Source organism: Pelodiscus sinensis, chromosome 1 (genome assembly GCF_049634645.1).
Source record: "Pelodiscus sinensis isolate JC-2024 chromosome 1, ASM4963464v1, whole genome shotgun sequence".
In the NCBI taxonomy this organism is placed as follows: Eukaryota; Metazoa; Chordata; order Testudines; family Trionychidae; genus Pelodiscus; species Pelodiscus sinensis.
Window position 1 is genome coordinate 157140061 of NC_134711.1, and position 18299 is coordinate 157158359.

Genomic DNA, 18299 nt, shown 5'->3' on the forward strand with positions numbered 1-18299 from the left:
GGGCAGTTACTTCGGGCTAGTCAATTTCTAAAATGGCGACCGGCCGGGAACATGCAAATCAAGCGCAGGATATTTAAATCCCAGGCTTGATTTGCAATTTCGGTCGCCCTCATTTGCCTCCCTAGATCGATCTAGGGTGCTAGTGTAGACGTACCCTTAGAGAGGTATGTACTTCATCAAAAGCCACATTGAAGTGAAAATGTTCCCACAACTAGGTCAACATTACATAGACCTAACTCTGTGGTGTAGACCATGCCTCAGAAAGTCAGAGTTTTGTACATATTTTTTCCCTGTACTTCACCCATCTGCCCCGAAAGGATATTACTAGGTGGTCTCTCCTCTCTATAAAGAGAAAAGTATTAGAGTACAACCAATTTTCAGAAACTGTAACATTCAGGAGCAGGAAATTGATGTGACACAATTTCAAGCATCAGATTTCCCTTACCTGTCAGAGCTGTAAGATTGACTAACATAAACTGCTCTGATTTTGGTTTAAGGCAGTGATTCTTAACCAGTCTTCCAGTTAAGTTTATCAATTCGCCTAGATATATGCCTAGTTTTACCACAGGCTCCATAAAAAAGCACTAGCCAAGTCAGTACCAAACTAAAATTTAATGCAGAAAATAATTGGTTATACTGCACTGTACACTGAAATATAACTACAATATTCAGATTCCAATTAATATGTTATATGGTAAAATGAGAAATTAACCAATTGCTGAGTAATAACAACTGTGACACTTATATTTTTAAGTCTAATTTTGTAAACTAGTGGCTTTTAAAGGAAGTGAAAATTGGGGGTACACAATGATTAGTGCTGAGGTCTATAAAATTCCCCTTTAAAAAGAGAAAGAGAGGTGTATGAGAAATCTGATTCTGCTGTTATCTGCAATCAAAGAGAGGAGCATTGCAGAATAGCTGACTTCCTTGACATTTGAAGTGGACTAATGGACACGAGTGCACACAAATGTTAAGGTTCCCACCGCAGAATTATCTCAATCAGGTTGCACAAATGTAGCGTATAGCTAAATATCAACGATATTTTTTACAAGGTCACAAATATTCCACATCTGCAACATGGTGTAGGTAACTTGTCACTACATACTTAATATTTGTCTTTTTCCATTAATTTTACCAGAGCAACGTTAATGTTTCATTAATGTATTTCTTTATGTACAAAAAGAAATTTCTTGTGAAAAATTACAGCAATTACTGTTTAAAAGTCACCTTCTCCTAAGGTGCTTGATCGATAACTGTGGTTGTTCTCTGGCTGGTGAAAGTTCTCTGAAAGGCCGTGTCAACCGTAAAAACAGATCTCTTTGGCTGCAGCTTGATAATAAGGTTTTTTTAATCAAAGGTTTAGAATTCACAGAGTAATGTGCAATGCAGCCATACTGGTATGACCTAAAACCCACAAGTCTCTCATTTTTTTCCATCTAAGCTTTTTTTCCTGATGTTAAGGCAATACTTTTGGAAGGACTCTTATTTATAGTATTCTTTGTGCAGACTGCCTCTCCAGCTACTTGAAAGCAGCAGCCACTGTGCCCATTAGACGGGGTGGGAAAAAAATACACTTACATGTCACAAAGTCGGCGAGGTTCCATTAGGCTAAAAATAATAGAGGCGTGCTGAGCACGTTCATAGATTTTCCACTTGCTTCTAATTTTGTGCTTGTGAGATGCCTTTTTTTCAAACTTAAAAAAGTTATTGCTTTTCTCTAACTCCTACATGACGTTTCAAAGATGTCTGTATAAAGTCAAAAAGGGTCAGTTTTGTACATGTTTTTTGGGGGGGCAGGGGAGATATTTTCCATCTTATCTCAAAAATGGCAGTTTGGCTTAAACCCTTTAGACAAGTGCACCATTAGGCAAAGAACATGCATAAGAAATTCAGGGCCAAAATGTAAATGTGTCAGAAAGTTATGAATCCCTGAGATTAAAATAGAGACTACTTTGAACATTTCAAAGCACTGTGTAGTATTTCTCCTGCCTTTCTGTTGTTTATTTGAGATAGTATGCATGATGTAGAAGACACTTTCCAAGTATATTAAATGGGATGGACCTGCTCTGAGGAACTTAAGGTCAAAGGATAGACAGGCCATGTTAGATGTAGGTCAAGGAAGGGGAACAAAAACGGATTTTCTACATGGACACCAGATTAATTTTAGCCAGCCTAGCAGAAATGGATTTTTGACAGATTTAAATCTGGAAAGGGTAGAGGCCTGGCAGATAAATTCGGAATGAATGGACTATGTGAAATGAGGTAGAAAAGTGATTGAGAGACATTGCCAGATATGGGTGGCGGAGTAATGTGAAGTTCAGCAAGAAAGGTTAAGAAAGGAAGAATAGACTTCCACGAAATCCTTAGGGAAATAGTTGTAGAAACTCACAGAATCTTTCAGCCACATAGTTGTTAGCTTACAATGAGTTAAATACAAGATACTGAAAGATTCAAGGGACTTGCTCAAGCTCAGGTCACACACTGAGTCATGGGTAGAGTCAATCGCATAGCTCCCACTGTTGAGCTAACTAGGCGGGGCACATTTTTTACTCCACCTCTGATTTTCCCCCGATCTGTGGCTAAATTGCTAATGACATGCACTTACTCTTAATCATTGTCTCATTCTATTAAATAGGCATTTTTACATCAATATGATCAGCGAGTACTGTGTAGTAAAGTATAGCAGTGGTGGAAATACAACTTTAAAGCTAACATAGCACAGCTATTCAAAATCAGTTCAATGCTCACAGCATGTTATCTGCACAATTTCACACTATTTGGGACCAATGGAATGGACTAATCTAGACTGAATTAATAGTAACAAACCCATGAGAGGCAATGAACAGCTGTAATGGATGTACTTATCTTGTTCATCACTGACTTTGGGTTTTTTTTAACCACAAACCCAAAGGATACATTTAAAGGGCTATTCTTCTTTATGAGTCCCAGAACCTCTCTTTACATAATCACCATAGCCACCACTAACCTCAGAAAAATTACCCTGGATGAATTAGGCACACTGCCCTTATAAATACAGGGATCAACTCTCCCTTTTGCCAGTATAAGTTAGGAGAAGCATTATTAACGGCAACAATACGACTGGAGAAAGTAAGAGGGATACCAAACCTCCCCTCCCTGCTTTTTTTTTGTCAGCGGGAAACATGTAACTGAAGCCGGGTTGCTAATTACTAGGTGCGGATATGCAAGCACTCTGACAGCAATATGGAGTCATCCCACAGCTGGTAGACCCCAGGATTTTAACAAGGTGCTTGGATTCTATCCATGCACAGCTGGCATAGGCTTTGGTCAAGAACTGGAAAGAGCCCAGTCTCAATTAGCTGAATTTCAGTCCCGACAGTAACCTAGAGGCCTGGTTTTATTACCGATAATCCACTTGCTTTTTATTTTACCATATTAGATTTCTGTCCTATATCTTATTCCATCATTATCCAGCCTACTATAGCTTCATAAGATGAATTTCTCCTCACCCAGACTGCACTGAAAATCCCTTGGGTACATGGTTTTCTATGAAGGCTATTAACTAAAGTCACAATAGATTGATAAAGCATCTTACCATCACCCTTACAGTTACCCAGCGATAACACCAAAAGAAGGATGTGTAGAACAGTTCTATTCGCCTGCATGCCTGGAGGAGTCTTCATTTCATTGGCATGGTGGAGATGGGAGAGAGTCCTCTGAGGTTAAAGAAGTGCAGTTTGTATAGCCACCTACAGCCCTCCGTAACTGCCCATGCTGTCTCTGAGCTGATTCTCTTGAGTTTAGACAGGGAAGGAGGTTTGGGGGTGGGGAAAAGGGCGGAGAAGATTTCCGTAACATAATTTGCAAAAATCTGACAGGTTACGTGGTGAACTTTTATGTGGTTATGTCATGATCACCACTTGCTTACTTTCAAAATCTCTGAACTGCAAAACTTCTCTTTTTTTCCCCCCAGAATGCCTTTTCAGTGCAGAGTGTGAAACTACAGAATTAAAACTATAATAAGAAAATCCTCAGTTAGTTCAACGGTAAAGGAGATTTCAGTCTTATAAACATAAGTAAATTCAAAACTAACAGCTGCACAATAGTGTTTCTTCCCCCACAATGTTTCCAGTCTTTTTGGATCACTTCTTTATTGAATTTTATTTTCATAGTACATTTTTAAAAAACCTAACATTAAAAGAACATTACGTTTTCTCTTCAAAGTGAGTAACTCAGTTTAGGAAATGCTCAGTTTAGGAAATGCCAGAATTAAGGTTGGCTATGCAACTTCTGGTTTGGCTCCCTTGTACATATACATAATGGTATAACCTGTAATTACATGAACACGTGCTATTTTTTTCCCCACAGGACCCCGTTCTTCAGCTCTTGTATAGGCCCATAGTCCTTTCCTCAATCCAATCCCATTTGTATCCATCAGCCACTTCCAACAAGCTTCCATTCCCTTGCCAGCTGCTTCCCCTCAAAACTGGCTCCAGTTCTGACTACTTCCCTCATCACTGCCCTGTGAGTCTTACAACCTATTCTCCCCTTCTGCTTTCAAGTCAGGCAGGTGCCTCCTTCACTCCCTTACTGCCTGGATACCAGCACAAGATTCGCTAAAAGCTCAGGAAAGAGTTTTCCCTGCTCTCACTTCCAGCAGGCAGAGGACCCCAGCTTGCAAGAACAACAGTTAAAAGGATAGTCCTGCTCTGTCCCTGAAACCCTTGAGATGGTGTGCACTCATTTGTTCTATGAAAATGAAGCTTTGGGGGTAGCTGAGTTAGTCTGTTACAGAAAAAAAAACAGCAAGCAAATGGTCTGGTAGCACTTTATAGACTAACAAAACACATAGATGGTATCATGAACTTTTGTGGGCACAGCCCCCTTCTTCAGATGACCGGAGTTATGATTAGAGGATAAGGAAACTCGAAATAAATAGGAGAAGGGAAGGGGGCAGGAGGGGAAGAAAGATGTTCTGTTGCCCACCCCCCTACCTCAATGCATAAAGTATCAGGAGAAAGGGTGCTAAACCTGAGTAGATAAAGAGCAAAGTCAGCGGATGGATAAGGCAGGAAGGATACCATTCAGAAGGTAGTTAGCACCTTCACTGATAAAGGTTCCACCACCCCATATCTTGATTAAGTCCATAATTAACGGAAGATGAAGATGAAGCATGCATCCATCCAGGCACACATCACGGCTGTAAAGGGATGGAGCATGAACATAAAAATAATGAACATTAAGACCCAAGGTCCATCTAGTGCAGTATCTTGTCTCTGGCCCCACGGTATGCTAAATCTTTATGGCTGACTTAGAACAATGTTTCCTGAGATCCTGTCCTCTCTTACCCCTTCTCTACTTACGCTACATCGATGACATCTTTATGATCTGGACCCATGGCGAAGAAACACTGGAGGCATTCCATAGAGGCTTTAACAACCTACACCCCACCATCAATCTCATCTTGGACTATTCAACACGAGAGATTCATTTCCTGGACACCACAGTACAACTCACCAATGGTAAATTAGATATCACTCTCTACAGAAAACCCACCGACTCATACAGTTACCTACATGCCTCCAGCTCCCATCCAAAACACACCATACGATCCATCGTCTATAGCCAAGCCCTTCGATACAACCGCATCTGCTCTAATCCCACTGACAGAGACCAGAAACTTCAGGATCTCTACCAAGCATTTATAAACCTCAATTACCCACCCGGAGAAATAAAAAAACACATTGAAAGAGCCAGATGAATACCCAGAAACCATCTACTTCAAGACAGACCCAAGAAAACCATTTGTCATCAACTATAGCCCTCAACTTAAACCCGTCCAACACATTATCAATAAACTACAACATATACTGGAACAGGATACTACATTCCAAGACACTCTGGGAGACAGACCCATAGTCTCCTATAGACAACCACCTAACATCAGGATGATTCTTACCAACATCCACAGGACATACCACACTAATACCAACCCTGGAACTTTCCCTTGCAACAAACCCCGTTGCCAGCTTTGTCCATATAGTTACTCTGCTGACACCATTATTGGACCTAACCAATTCAGTTATAAGATCAAGAACACATATTCCTGCTCATCCAGAAACATAATTTATGCCATCATGTGCCGACAGTGTCCATCTGCTATGTACGTTGGACAAACGTCTCAGACACTTTGCCAAAGAATCAATACACACAAAACAGATATCAGACAAGATCACAAAGAGAAAACAGTTTCTTGCCACTTTAACCAGAAAGGACACTCTCTAAATGACTTAGCCACCTGTATTCTGCTACAAAGACCTTTTACATCTGCACTTGAAAGGGAATCCTCTGAACTGTCATCCATGCTTAAATTTGACACTTTACGACTGGGTCACAACAAAGATGCTAATTACCTTACCCATTACAAAGATAGCTTCCCCGTTTATCACCTCTAATATCATTAGCTCACAGACATTAACCTCCCCCCACATCCTCCCTCTGTTCTGAAATTTGATTTGTCCTTTTTATTTGTGTTCACTTTTTTTGATTGTATCCCTTTGGTATATATGGTCTTATCAACTTTCTTCCACAGTTTGATCTGAGGAAGTGGATCTGGCCCACGAAAGCTCATCACCTAATAAACCATCTTGTTAGTCTTTCAAGTGCTACATAGTCCTGTCTTTTGTTTTGTCTCTGACAGTAGCTAGAACCAGAAGTATCAGAGAAAGGTGTAAGAACCTCCTATTAGAAGATGTAGGATAATCATAATCTTATCCGTCTGATAGTTACAGATTAGTTTAAACTCTGAGACATGGAGTTTAAAATCCCTTCCAAAGCATTCATTGACTTTATTTATAACAACTACATTCTTAATGTCCATATAATCATTCATTTACTTTTTGAATCTTGCTAAATTCTTGGCCACAATGACTTCCTATGGCAGATATTTTAATAATCTGTTCTGAAGTCCCCACCTTTTATTTCCACTGAAATCAGCTCTGTTCTTGTGTTATGAGACTGAGACAAGAGCTGTTCCAAGTCTAGCATCTCTAGACTATTTATTATTTTATATTTTTTTGTCTTTTCTTATTCATTTCCTTTCTAAGGCAAACTATCAATATTTTTAATCTTTTTTTCAGGACAGATTTTTTCCCCAGACTTTGAACATTTCTGTTGCTTTTCTCTGAAACTACTCTAGTTCTGAAATATGTGTTTTGGAGACAGGATGATCACTGTTGCACACGGTTTCCAGACGAGGCTTCAGCATTGATTTATATAAAGGCATTCTAATATTTCTGATATTTTTCTTCATCCCATTTGTTACTCATTGTAATATCTTTTTTGCTTTTATGACTGGAGCTTTGCACCAAGTAGAGGTTTTCACTGAGTTATCTATAGTGATGCCCTGGTCCCTTTCTTGGATTGACACAGCTATATTAGAATGTTGTAAGGTATGTGAGTGATCAATTTTTTTTCTCAAATGTGCATTACTTTGCATTTATCAACCTTAGGTTTCCTCATGCCAAGTACAAATGGCATCCTCAGAGAATATAGCTGCCAAGCTCTGATTCGGAGTATGTGTAAACACAGGTTTTTCTGAAGCTTTTACATTGGCCCACTTTGGATGAATTTTCACAGAGATGGCCAAAAGCATATTCCTGGTAGGAGGGTGACCATGCCCACAGATGCACCAAAGTTCAAGACATTACTTCAAAGCAGCGAGATGGTAGAGAACCTAAATTAAACAATTGTAAAATGTTTTTAACATGGGTAAACAATTTATTTTCCTCTAATCTCAGTCTCAAACATAACAACCCTTTTAGCTGAAATGTCTCTGAAAAATCAACCTGAGACAGATTTCAGCATGAAGTTTTAGCATGGTTACAAGCAACTGAATAAAAAGGGTTTTCTAAGAGAAATAGTAAGGCAATTTCACCCATAAGCACCACTGCCGGCTCTGGATTTTAATACATTTATCAGCATGAAAAGACAGCAGGACAGGATTTGGTGCAATTTATTTATTCCTATGTTACAGATACGTGAGACTTAATGAAAAAAGTTCTTAGCTCAGTTCATTGTGATTTATAGATTCATATAATTTGTTCATGTGCATCTGAGGAATGTTCTGATGTATGTAATCTCAGTTCATCCTAACCAAGGCCCATTTATTAAAGAAAACAGCCACAAAGTATGAACACACACAGCAGGGTTCTACTTAGCTTTTCAATACTAGTTTCCTCTCTTGTCAACCAGTGACAAGATCCAATCTGAAAAAACTTACACAATGAATGGTCCTAATTCTGTGCGGTTCACAAAGACATCTAGTGGCTGAATAATATACTGCAAGTGCATATTATTGCATGAGTCAAATAGATGGTAAGGAAGTGGAATCTATGGTATTACTGTTTTACCGTTGCTTTTCCAATCAAAGTTTATATTATCTAACAAAAGAGAAAAAATAATATAATTGAATGGTGTCATGAATGCAGGGCTCAAGTGAACAGCTGGCAAGCCACACTCAGCCTGAAAATGCCTTTTGGGGCAGCTTTTTGCCCTCACAAGTTGGACATTTCTATGAGTTTTAGATAGGGTTAAATTTCTCTCTGAAAACAGTTTATCTGTGAAAACAGTTTTTTGTGTCACTATCACTATCACCTGCCAGGCTGGCAAAATTGGAACATATATGCTGGGGGTTGGCAACCTTTTCAAACCAGAGCCAAACTGCATCAAAATTCAGAACAAGTGGTCAGCAAAGAGCGGTATAAGAATGCCCATTTGCATGACTGAAAATATACAACTAGTTATATTGATAATTGACAATGTTAATAATAGCATAAAAGAAACATTATATTCACAGATTTTATTTAATGGGACTTCTGTTGCTGCATCTTTTCACACATTTCTTTGAAGTTTACATCATAACTGGTCAAATTTAGCTTCATGCACACATTCAGGCAGTCTTATGGCAGGGGGCTGGGGATGTGGGGGTGCAGAAGTTTGGGGATGTGGGGCATGATGGACTCAGGACAGAGGATGGGGTATGTGTGAGGTGCAGGAGTGTTATGGCAGAGGACTGGGGATGTGGGGGGGAGCATGAGTTTGAGGGTGTAGGGGTATGAGGGACTCAAGGTATGGGGTTCAGGTGTATAATGGGTTAAGGGTTGATGTGTATAGGGGTGCAGGAATGTTATGACACTGAGGCCAGATGTGACCTGGGCCCCAATTCAGGGCTTGTTAGCCAGACTTCATTTTTAAATAAAGTAAAATATGTCCAACACAAAAGGTTTTGACACTATTTATAGCAGGAGTGGGGAACCTTTGTATTGGGTCAGGGGCCACTGACCCACAGCAAAATCAGTCGGGAAACACACAACTAAGAAGCAAAAAAAACAACAACCCAACAACCCCCCAAAACCGCCAACTGAAACACCTCACTCCCCTGGTGCTCCAGCCACATGGTGGGGGGAGGAGCAAGGAGGACTGAGGTTCAAGGGCTCAGGCCGGATTTACTCTTCTGGGCTTCTAGGTTTAGTGGATTTTGTGGGGCTTCCTAGGCTCTGGGGTGAGGCCATAAATAAGAGGTTAAGTGCGGGGGATATGGCTTCCAGTGAATGGGATAGGGATGGGGATGCAGGATCTGGGCAGGAGACTGGGTAAAGGAGGGAGTGAGGGTGTGAGGTCTGGGTGGGAGATAGAATGCACGAAAAGGCAAGGAGTAGGGTGCCTGTCCAGGGTGCAGAAGTGGGCTGGGGACAGGGTGTTTGGCCAGGGGGAGAGGGCAGGAATAGGCTGGGGGCAGGGTGAAGATTCAGGGTCTAGGCATGAGGTGGTGGGGGGCACTTGTTTTCATTCAGTGTTGTAGGCGCTAACACCACTTTCTGCTAGTCCCATTAGACAGAAGGAAGCCTCCAGGAAGGATTTGCAGGGGAAGCCTCCAGGAATTGTATCCCAGAGGAAAGAAAAGGTCAGTGTGTGCAAAGCCATTTTTGGTTCCTGATTCCCCAGAGGCCAGGGGAAGGAAAAGGGCTGCACATGGAGCCAGAAATGATGGAGCTCCTCACATGCCAGATCCAGTGGGGAAGCTCAAGACTTTCTCTGCCCCCCTTTCCCACATCCCGCAGGAATCTGGTTCTGGCTTCCATCTTGTGAGGGGCCATAAGGCTGAAGTGCCAGCACTGGATTCCTGCTGTGGGGAGAACTGGGGGGGGGGGGGGGGGGGGCTGAGTTGGGGCTCCAAAAGAGCCATATCAGGCTCTTTAGTGAGCCATATTTGGCTTGCAAGCCATAGGCTGCCGACCCGATTTATGGCACACCCATGCTAGACAATTTTTTTCCATAAAGACAAGGTCATAGTACCTCCACATACCGATTTTTTTTTACCCAAGGTACCATCCTCTTTCCTGCTAAGTCAACCTGTTCATCTTCCCTGCTTCTTGCCAGCTGTTGGTTGTTATGTGGCTTTGGAAATGTTGCACATCCTGGACATCACATGAGCAGTAGCTCTCTTCCTGGACAGAACTAAACCTTTCGGGAAATTGCCACACTTATTTCTCTCAGTGGTCAAAAGATGGAAAGGCGTGGCCATTTCTATGCAATATCTGACATCTCACAGTGTATACATCAGTCCTACCAACTATCTCCTCCTCCAACTCAAGCACATTCTGCCCACTCTCTACTGTTACTCTGCTGTTACTACACTATTACTTAGGATGTTGCATCAAATACTCTACTAGAACATATTGTCCTATCATCCATAGTACAAGCAGTTCTGAAGCTGCAGCCTTCAAACTGGGGAGCACTGCTTTATAGCCACCTACAGTGACGTTCCCTAAGAAAGCACTCAAAGAAGAAGAGAAGGTTACTTGCCCTCAGCTGTAACTGAGATTCCTTGCAATGTGTGTTCCTGTGGGTGCTCCACTACTTGCCCTCCTCCCCTTGACTTCAGAGCTGAAAGACAAGCTCTGCACCAGAGAAGTAGTCGTCGGACTACACAGCACTATATTATATATGTCCCACTCAGGGCACAGAATCGGGAGTTATGCACGTGTAATCCGATGGGCACTTCTTCAAAAGATCTGCAATCCCTGATGCAGGAGGTGCTGTTGCAGCTGTAATGGGGCACCCATAGGGAGACATCTCAAAGAACCTAAGTTGCTGCACAAGGGGAGCAATCTTTCCTTTTTAGTCTTTCACAGGCTGTTTTCTAAAAGACACTCATTGAATTCAATACTTTAATTTTAGAGGCTCAAAAGATCTAGAAAATGCCAGAGTCAAAAACAACGTCCAGGAATGGCTCAGGATGGTCAGATGGTCCAAAAATTGCCCTGAATGGATCAAATTAGGAGATAATCAAATGCCAGCCCCTGTACAAGTTGATGCATAAGCCATGGAGAGAGATCCTCCACAACTGTCTTAGTCACCTATCCCAATGCAATCCCCAATAATCTGCCTGAGAAATACTACCCAACAGTCAACTCCCCAAATACTCCAAGCCACACAAAATAAACAATCCACAAGATGTTGCCCTCAAAAACCCATTTTCCATAAACTAAATAAAAAAGGCAGTGAAATGCTAGTTACTAGACACTTTAAAAATAGCCTGGAAAAGACCATCCCTAAACAGTACAAAGAAAAAGACTCTCTGCTGTACTAAAATAAATTTTAAAATAGAGCCTCAATCAGTCCACAAAGTACCCAGCCACAGCCCCCAACTCCTCCATAATGTCCCTAATAGCCAAACATAAAAAATTCCAAAGAAATTCCCTCAATCATAGAAATGGCATACAACAATAAGCCAAAAAGTTACCCAAAGTAGGAGAACAGTGCCTAAGCTCTACCAAAAGTTTTGATAAAGATCCTAGAAGTGCTCAAAAGTATCCCAGAGGCTTTAGCCATTTTATAAAAGTATAAGGATATGATCCAAAATTATTATTTTGTTTTCAAATTGTGTAAAAGCAAACAAGCACCCAATAGTGCGCAAAGGATCCAAACAGTCCAATGATCTTAAATGAAAGTGTGAAAACATAAGAACAGCCATACTGGGTCAGACCAAAGGTCCATCTAGCTCAGTCTCCTGTCTTCTGACAGTGGTCAATGCCAGATGCCCCAGAGGGAGTGAACAGAACAGGTAATCAAGTGATCCCTCTCCTGTCATCCATTTCCAGCCTCTAACAAACAGAGGCTAGAAACACCATAAGGATGACATAAGCTCAGTCCTCTTGGATCTGGTGGAGTACTCAGAACACAAGGGGAAGGGAGTAGCAAGTGCATCTCACGTGTTGAGGAATGTATCTGATCTATGTCCTAAGCCCGCTCTTCAGCAAAACTGAGGGCAGTAAGCATTCTCCGGTGTGGGGAAAAAGATGTGTGGTGGAGAATCGCTCCTCAGCAATTGAAGATTTGGTGAAGGACTCATGTATCTGGCTCCCACTCATGATTGTGGGAGAATCTCCTGCTCAAGGAGTCCACGGTGGTGTTCTGGCATCCAGGGAGTATGAAACTGAGATGGGGATGCCATGTTGGATACACAAGTTCCATTATTTCAGTGCCATCAAACATAGAGAATGGGAACTCACTCTGCTGTGCCTGATGATGAGGAACATAGGGGCAATATTGTCCATCATGACGCTAATGGTCTCAGGCTGTGGGCGGCTTGTTGCCTGCCTACAAGTAGTCTCTGAGCCCCATCGTGGGGTCAGGGAGGAGTGAACAAAGAGTAGCAGTTCATAACCCCAGGCCCTGGTTCAGGGTGGGGCTGCAGGCAAGCGGTTTATAAATCAAGCCCTAGGATCAGGGTGCAGCAAGCAAAGAAACAGGTAATTAATCCCAAAGGGTCCCAGGGCACAGGCCTGTCTGCAGGCTGAGCCAGGGGTCAGGTCTCCTTGCTGGTGGAGAGCTGACAGGCACAGGTGGTTTCTCCCTTCAGGGGGTGTAGCCAGACACAAACCCCATCTTGTTTTTCCACGAACCCCATCTTGTTTTTCTCCCCCCCCCAGAGAGCAAGAGAAAGGCAGTCAGCCTTTGATGCCCTGGGAACGCAGGTGTGGTGCCTGTCCCTGACTCTACCATAAACAGAAACCAGACAGTAAATGGGCTAGCTGACGACTGGGAGGCCTCCCGTCGCCGTGATGGCTAGTATCAGTAATTGACACGCCTGCACTGTCTCGGGAGAGGAATCTTCGCCCATCACATACCAGAGGTGCCCATTGTCTGCATCTTCCCAGGTGTGAATTATGCTTTGCACCCTTCGTGGGAAACTTGGCATTCAAAGCCATTTTTCCTAATTGGCCACTTGAGACCAGGAAGAAGCCCATGTGACCCAAGGGGTATAAAGAGGGTTGAGTTGCCCGCTCAATTTGAGCTCCAATCACCTACACCTGCTGGCAGGTATTGATTGTCTCCCGAGGTCCGTGGGACGCCCAACCTCGCCCTACTTCTTCCCGAGGGATTGAGAGAAAGACGCTGGCCACGCCAAGTCTGGAACGCAGGGGTGAGAATTGTACCTGCAATGTGTTTTCTTTATGTGTACACTCTAATTGTCTCTCTGTTGTAAGTTAGTTACTTTATTATAGTTTTCTTAAAGTCAAACTGCTTCATTTCTATTGTAAATCACCTTTGGTAAGGTGATTTAGCTATAAACTTTGGGAACAAGTGGGGTGCCCTCATTCACTTATAAAATATATATATATATATACACTGAACCAAGTTTATTTCTTTTCTCTTTCTTTCTCCTATAAATAAGCCAGTGCGTGTCAAGCTTCTGACTTGAACCCATGCTGCTGTACCCGAACCGAACACAAACAAAAGAACTTCAGCCGGTCATAAAGGGACAGTTATAGGAAGAGCTTGAGCGTTTGGATCTGTGTCACTCCCAGGTGACAGGGTTCACTGGGGCACTTCTCAGCCTTTCCTGGGCTGCCCGCTGCGAAGGAATTATGAATTCTAGCAGCTAAAATCTGAAGTGTAATAAGCTCTTCCTGTTCACACTGGGGCGTCTGTTAGCCTGTTTGGCTACCCTCTGCGACGGGACCTCGGTCCTAGCAGTAAAGTCACGGACGTTAAACTATTTTTCGGGGCGCCCTCCAGCCTCCTAGGCTGCCCGCTGCAACGAGACTTTGTGTCTCAGCAGTTGAAGACTTGGGTGTAACACACACGCACACACTGCCCTGACCGTCGGCTGACAGGGGGTAACTTGCCACCCAAGGGAAAGGGGGGGACGACACAGGCCCACCCGCTCCACTGTGTCCCACACCAAGGCCCTAACAGTGGCAGCGCTGGCTACTACCAGGTCAGCAGGGACCTTGGCCTCACCGTGCCAGTCTGATCAGTGGGTTAGCGAGGATCTGGACTGCAACACGAAGCTCCTCTGACCTCCTTGTCCTTAGCCAGTACGGGGCCAGCTCCCCCGGGCTGCTTTCCTGTCCCTCCTGGGGGCCTATCTTGCTCCAGGTCTGGCTGGCAGGCTCTGCGGGGGTCGAAGGAGCTGGTAGGGTGTCCATAGGTTCCTCCTGGGTTGGCTCAAGAAGAGGTCATGGTGGCCCAGCCCATTCTTCTGGGCCCGGTCTGGGTCCTGGGAGTCCAGGGTAGGCCTCGGGCCTTAGCAGGGGTCCCTGCAGCCTCCCACAGTCACTGGGCTCTAACAGTGATCGCGGTGGCCTGGAGCAGTCCTTGGGGCATGGCAGTGGTCCCAGCAGCCCAACCCAGCTGTTCTGCTGGGGATGGCAGGGTGAGGTTCTCCTTTGCCTCTGGAGCTGTGGCTGAGCCTCCTCTCTGCTCGGCTGTGGGCTCCAACTGAGCTGGGAGCTCCCTCTCTTATACTTCTGGTCCCGCCCTTCTGCTTCCTGTGGGCAGGGCCGGGGGGCTCTGGCCCCACCCACCAAGGAGTCTTTAGGGGTAGTTCTCCTTCTGGGTCATCAGGAGGCCATGCTGCCTCACTATAGACTCCAATAGTGATACTCTCCATGGATCATCACCTTGTAGTAGTGGAGAGACTCTCATGTACCAATGACCCCCTGAGAGCGATGCTGCCTGTAGTCATGTACTCCCTTAGGGTCACCCATGGCAGAATGGTCAAGGGCGAATGTGATCAAAGAAGATGCCAATATGAACAAATGCAAAGTATTTCACTTAGAAAGGAACAATCTATTGCACAAACTGGGAAACGGATGCTCAGGAGGGAATACTGCACAAAGAGATCTGGATGTTATCGTGGCTCACAAGCTAAGTATGAGCCAAGAGAGTAATACTGTTGGGCAAGAAAAAAAAAGCATAAAATCATGCAGGGATGGTTCAGCAGGAATGTTGTAATTATGACACACAAAATAATGCTTCTATTTTGCACTGATAAGAGCTCCTATTGTGCTCAGTTCTGGGTGCCAAATTTCAGGAAAGATGTGGTCAAATTGGAGCAGAAAACAGCAACAAAAATGATTCAAGGACTAGATAGAAATCATGACCTATGAGGAAAGATTTTAAAAATGGATTTATTTAGTCTGGAGAAGACTGGTGAGCGGGGGATGGGTGATGATAGTTTCTAAATACGTAAAAGGTTATTACAAGGATGAGAATGAAAAGTTATTTTCATCGACCACTGAGGATAGGACAAGAAGAAACGGGTGTAAATTGCCGCAAGGGAGTTGTATGTTGAATATTGGAAAAAAACTTCCTGACAAGGTGGCTAAGGAATAAAACAAATTGCCTAGGATGGTTGTAGAATCTGTCACTGGAGTTTTTTATGAACAGGTTATACAAACACCTGGCAGGAAAGGTCTAGTTATTACACAGTTGTCCTGCCTTGAGTGCAGACGACTGGATTAGATGACCTATTGAGGTCCTTTGTAATCCTACATATCTATGATTCTCTATGTATCACATGGGAAAACATGCCACTAGGTGGCACTCAATTTCAAAGAGACATTCTGTTAGACATACCTGCAGTAGCTTCAGACTATATTTCATGGTCAGGCCCTAGTAGTTGAATCCCAAGGAACTCCCAGCATTTGAGGAGCAGATAGCAAAGAAGGCAATGCTGATGTAACAAGCAGTGTATTTCTTAGTGACGTCTCTTGGGTAAGTGATTCAGGGCTTCAGAAATCATAGCCATTATCAGAAACGCCTCAGTAATACAAAACAGTCCCCATTCCAAGACAACTGGTCACATTTTTTTTTTTCGGAATGGAAACCGAGAAGTTGCCCTACACTTACCAGAGGGCTTCAGACTCTTTCTTGTCTATTAAGTTGACTATCAGCTGATGAGGGAAAAGGCTCGTATTTGCTGCCTGTGAGCATTGAAAGAAACATTTAATTCAACCCAAATAAGGATCAGCCGGTTTTCATTAGCAGGTTATTTGATGATCAAATCTGAATCTGTTTGTGTAAATATGTTTGTTTCCTATTCAGAGAACCTTTTTCTACAGATCAGATTGATGTTAGTGTAGTGAACATTATCATGATCCAGGAATTAGGACTTCTCATTCCTTGTCTCTGTTTTCCCAGCTACCAGGAAATGTAACAAAGGTGCAGAGGTTTAGTCTCTGAGGCCCAGCTGTATGAAGAGATTGTTCTACCCCAACAGGGCTGCCATTTGAGTTACGATCTTGTTTTTTAACACGGAGGGCATGTTTACACAGCAGGGCACAAGTTATAAGCTATGCAATTTCAGCTATGTCAACTGCGTGGCTTTTGGTGGTCTTTACACAGCAGGAAGTTGAAGGAAGAACACGCTTTCTTCGACTTCTGTAACCCTCATTTCACGAGGAGTAACGGGAGTCGGAATAAGAAGTCCTCCATCTTAACATTATTTTGAAATAATGGCTTGCTATGTAGACATGTACTTTGTTATTTTGAAATAACGTTGCTGTGTAGACATGAGTGTTGTGCTCATTAATGGTATGTCTATGCTACATGGCTCTCTCAACAGAGCCATGTCGATGAGCTTTGTAGACATAGCAAAATGAAGCGGCGATTTAAATAATCGCCGCTTCATTTACATCAAAATGGCTGCCATACTGTGCAGATCAGCTGTTTGTCAGCACAGTGCGGTAGTCTGGACGCTCGGCGGTCGACATCAAAAGCCTTTGTCGACCGCCTCGTTATGCCTTGTGGGATGAGGTTTTCCGGGGCGGTCGACAAAGGCTTTTGATGTTGACCGCCGAGCGTCCAGACTACCACACTGTGCCGACAAACAGCTGATTGGCACAACGCGACAGCCATTTTGATGTAAATGAAGCAGCGATTATGAGATGGTATTCCTTCAATTCGTTTATAAATTACCAACTGTTTGGTTGGGCACTTGAAAAAACAAATGTAAAGTCAGTCTTGATAATCATGTCATGCTTTCTCTTGATAATCATGTCATGCTATAGAGTTTGAGAATGCCTTCAGCAATGTGTCTGTGCGCCAACTTCATGGGTGCTCTGGGGCTGAAGCACCCATGGGGAAAAATTAGTGGGTGCAGAGCACCCACCCGTAGCCCAGCTCCCTCTCTGGTAGGGATATTAGGGACTAGTCAACTATCTGAAAAGCAAATGCTTATTGGATAGTCGACTAGTTGCTCTCCCCCCCCCCCCCCCCCGCCTCCCTTGCTGCCTCTATCAGCACTGCATGGAGCCTGGGGTCAGAATGGGAGTCTTCAGCTGATCCGGGCTCCACATGGTACTGCCACTTTGAAACGCTGCATGCAGCCTGCGGACACCCCAGCTCTTTCTGATAGAGGCAGCAAGGGGGAGGGAAGTGATTAGATGACTAGTCCTTCACATCCCTAATATGGATGGCATGGAAACACAATGTAAGATACGTGGACTCCAGCTACGTAATTTACGTAGCTGGAGTTGCGTATCTTATTTCGAACTTCCCATGTAGTGTAGACCTTGCCTTAGTGGTGTTCAGTTGAGATGGGGATGGTGGTTCAGGGACTGCTTTTGATAGCAGAAAGAGGAACCTACAAGTTGGGATTCTTGCCAATACTGCTTTCCACTTGGCTTTCCAACTCAGTTGGAGTACAGACGTTGTCATTCAGATATCTTTATCTGGCATGCAGCAAAGCTACACTGAGTTGATCAGACTCCAGCAAAATGGGTGGGTATAAGGCATACCATACATCTAAAGATACACAACAAACCTCTTCCTTAATATACAAACTGTTGCATTTACTGTGCATTGCTTCACACACTTGGACATTGGCTTGGTTACTTTGTAGGAACAAGTCCCTGTTACAACATGCGCCTTTGAAGTAGCGTGTGCAGCCCGCTTCTCCTCTGTTTATTCTTGGATGCCCACATGGACTGCTATTATTGCCCAAAGAAGTGGGGAGGAGAGCAGGT

The 18299-nt window shown here is 43.5% G+C and overlaps 1 protein-coding gene and 1 long non-coding RNA gene across 3 annotated transcripts in view; one reads left to right on the forward strand and one right to left on the reverse strand.

Moving 5' to 3' along the window:
* Window positions 1-3803, reverse strand: part of BTLA (B and T lymphocyte associated) — a 29024-nt gene extending 25221 nt beyond the window's left edge. For both annotated transcript variants that reach the window (XM_075908675.1, XM_075908670.1), the window contains exon 1: window positions 3575-3803. In XM_075908675.1, coding sequence (XP_075764790.1) covers window positions 3575-3662 — 88 coding nt within the window. In that variant the 5' untranslated portion in view covers window positions 3663-3803. The remainder of the gene's footprint in view (window positions 1-3574) is intronic.
* LOC142819906 (uncharacterized) overlaps window positions 1-18299 on the forward strand; it is a 92812-nt gene that overhangs the window by 67908 nt on the left and 6605 nt on the right. The window lies entirely within an intron of this gene.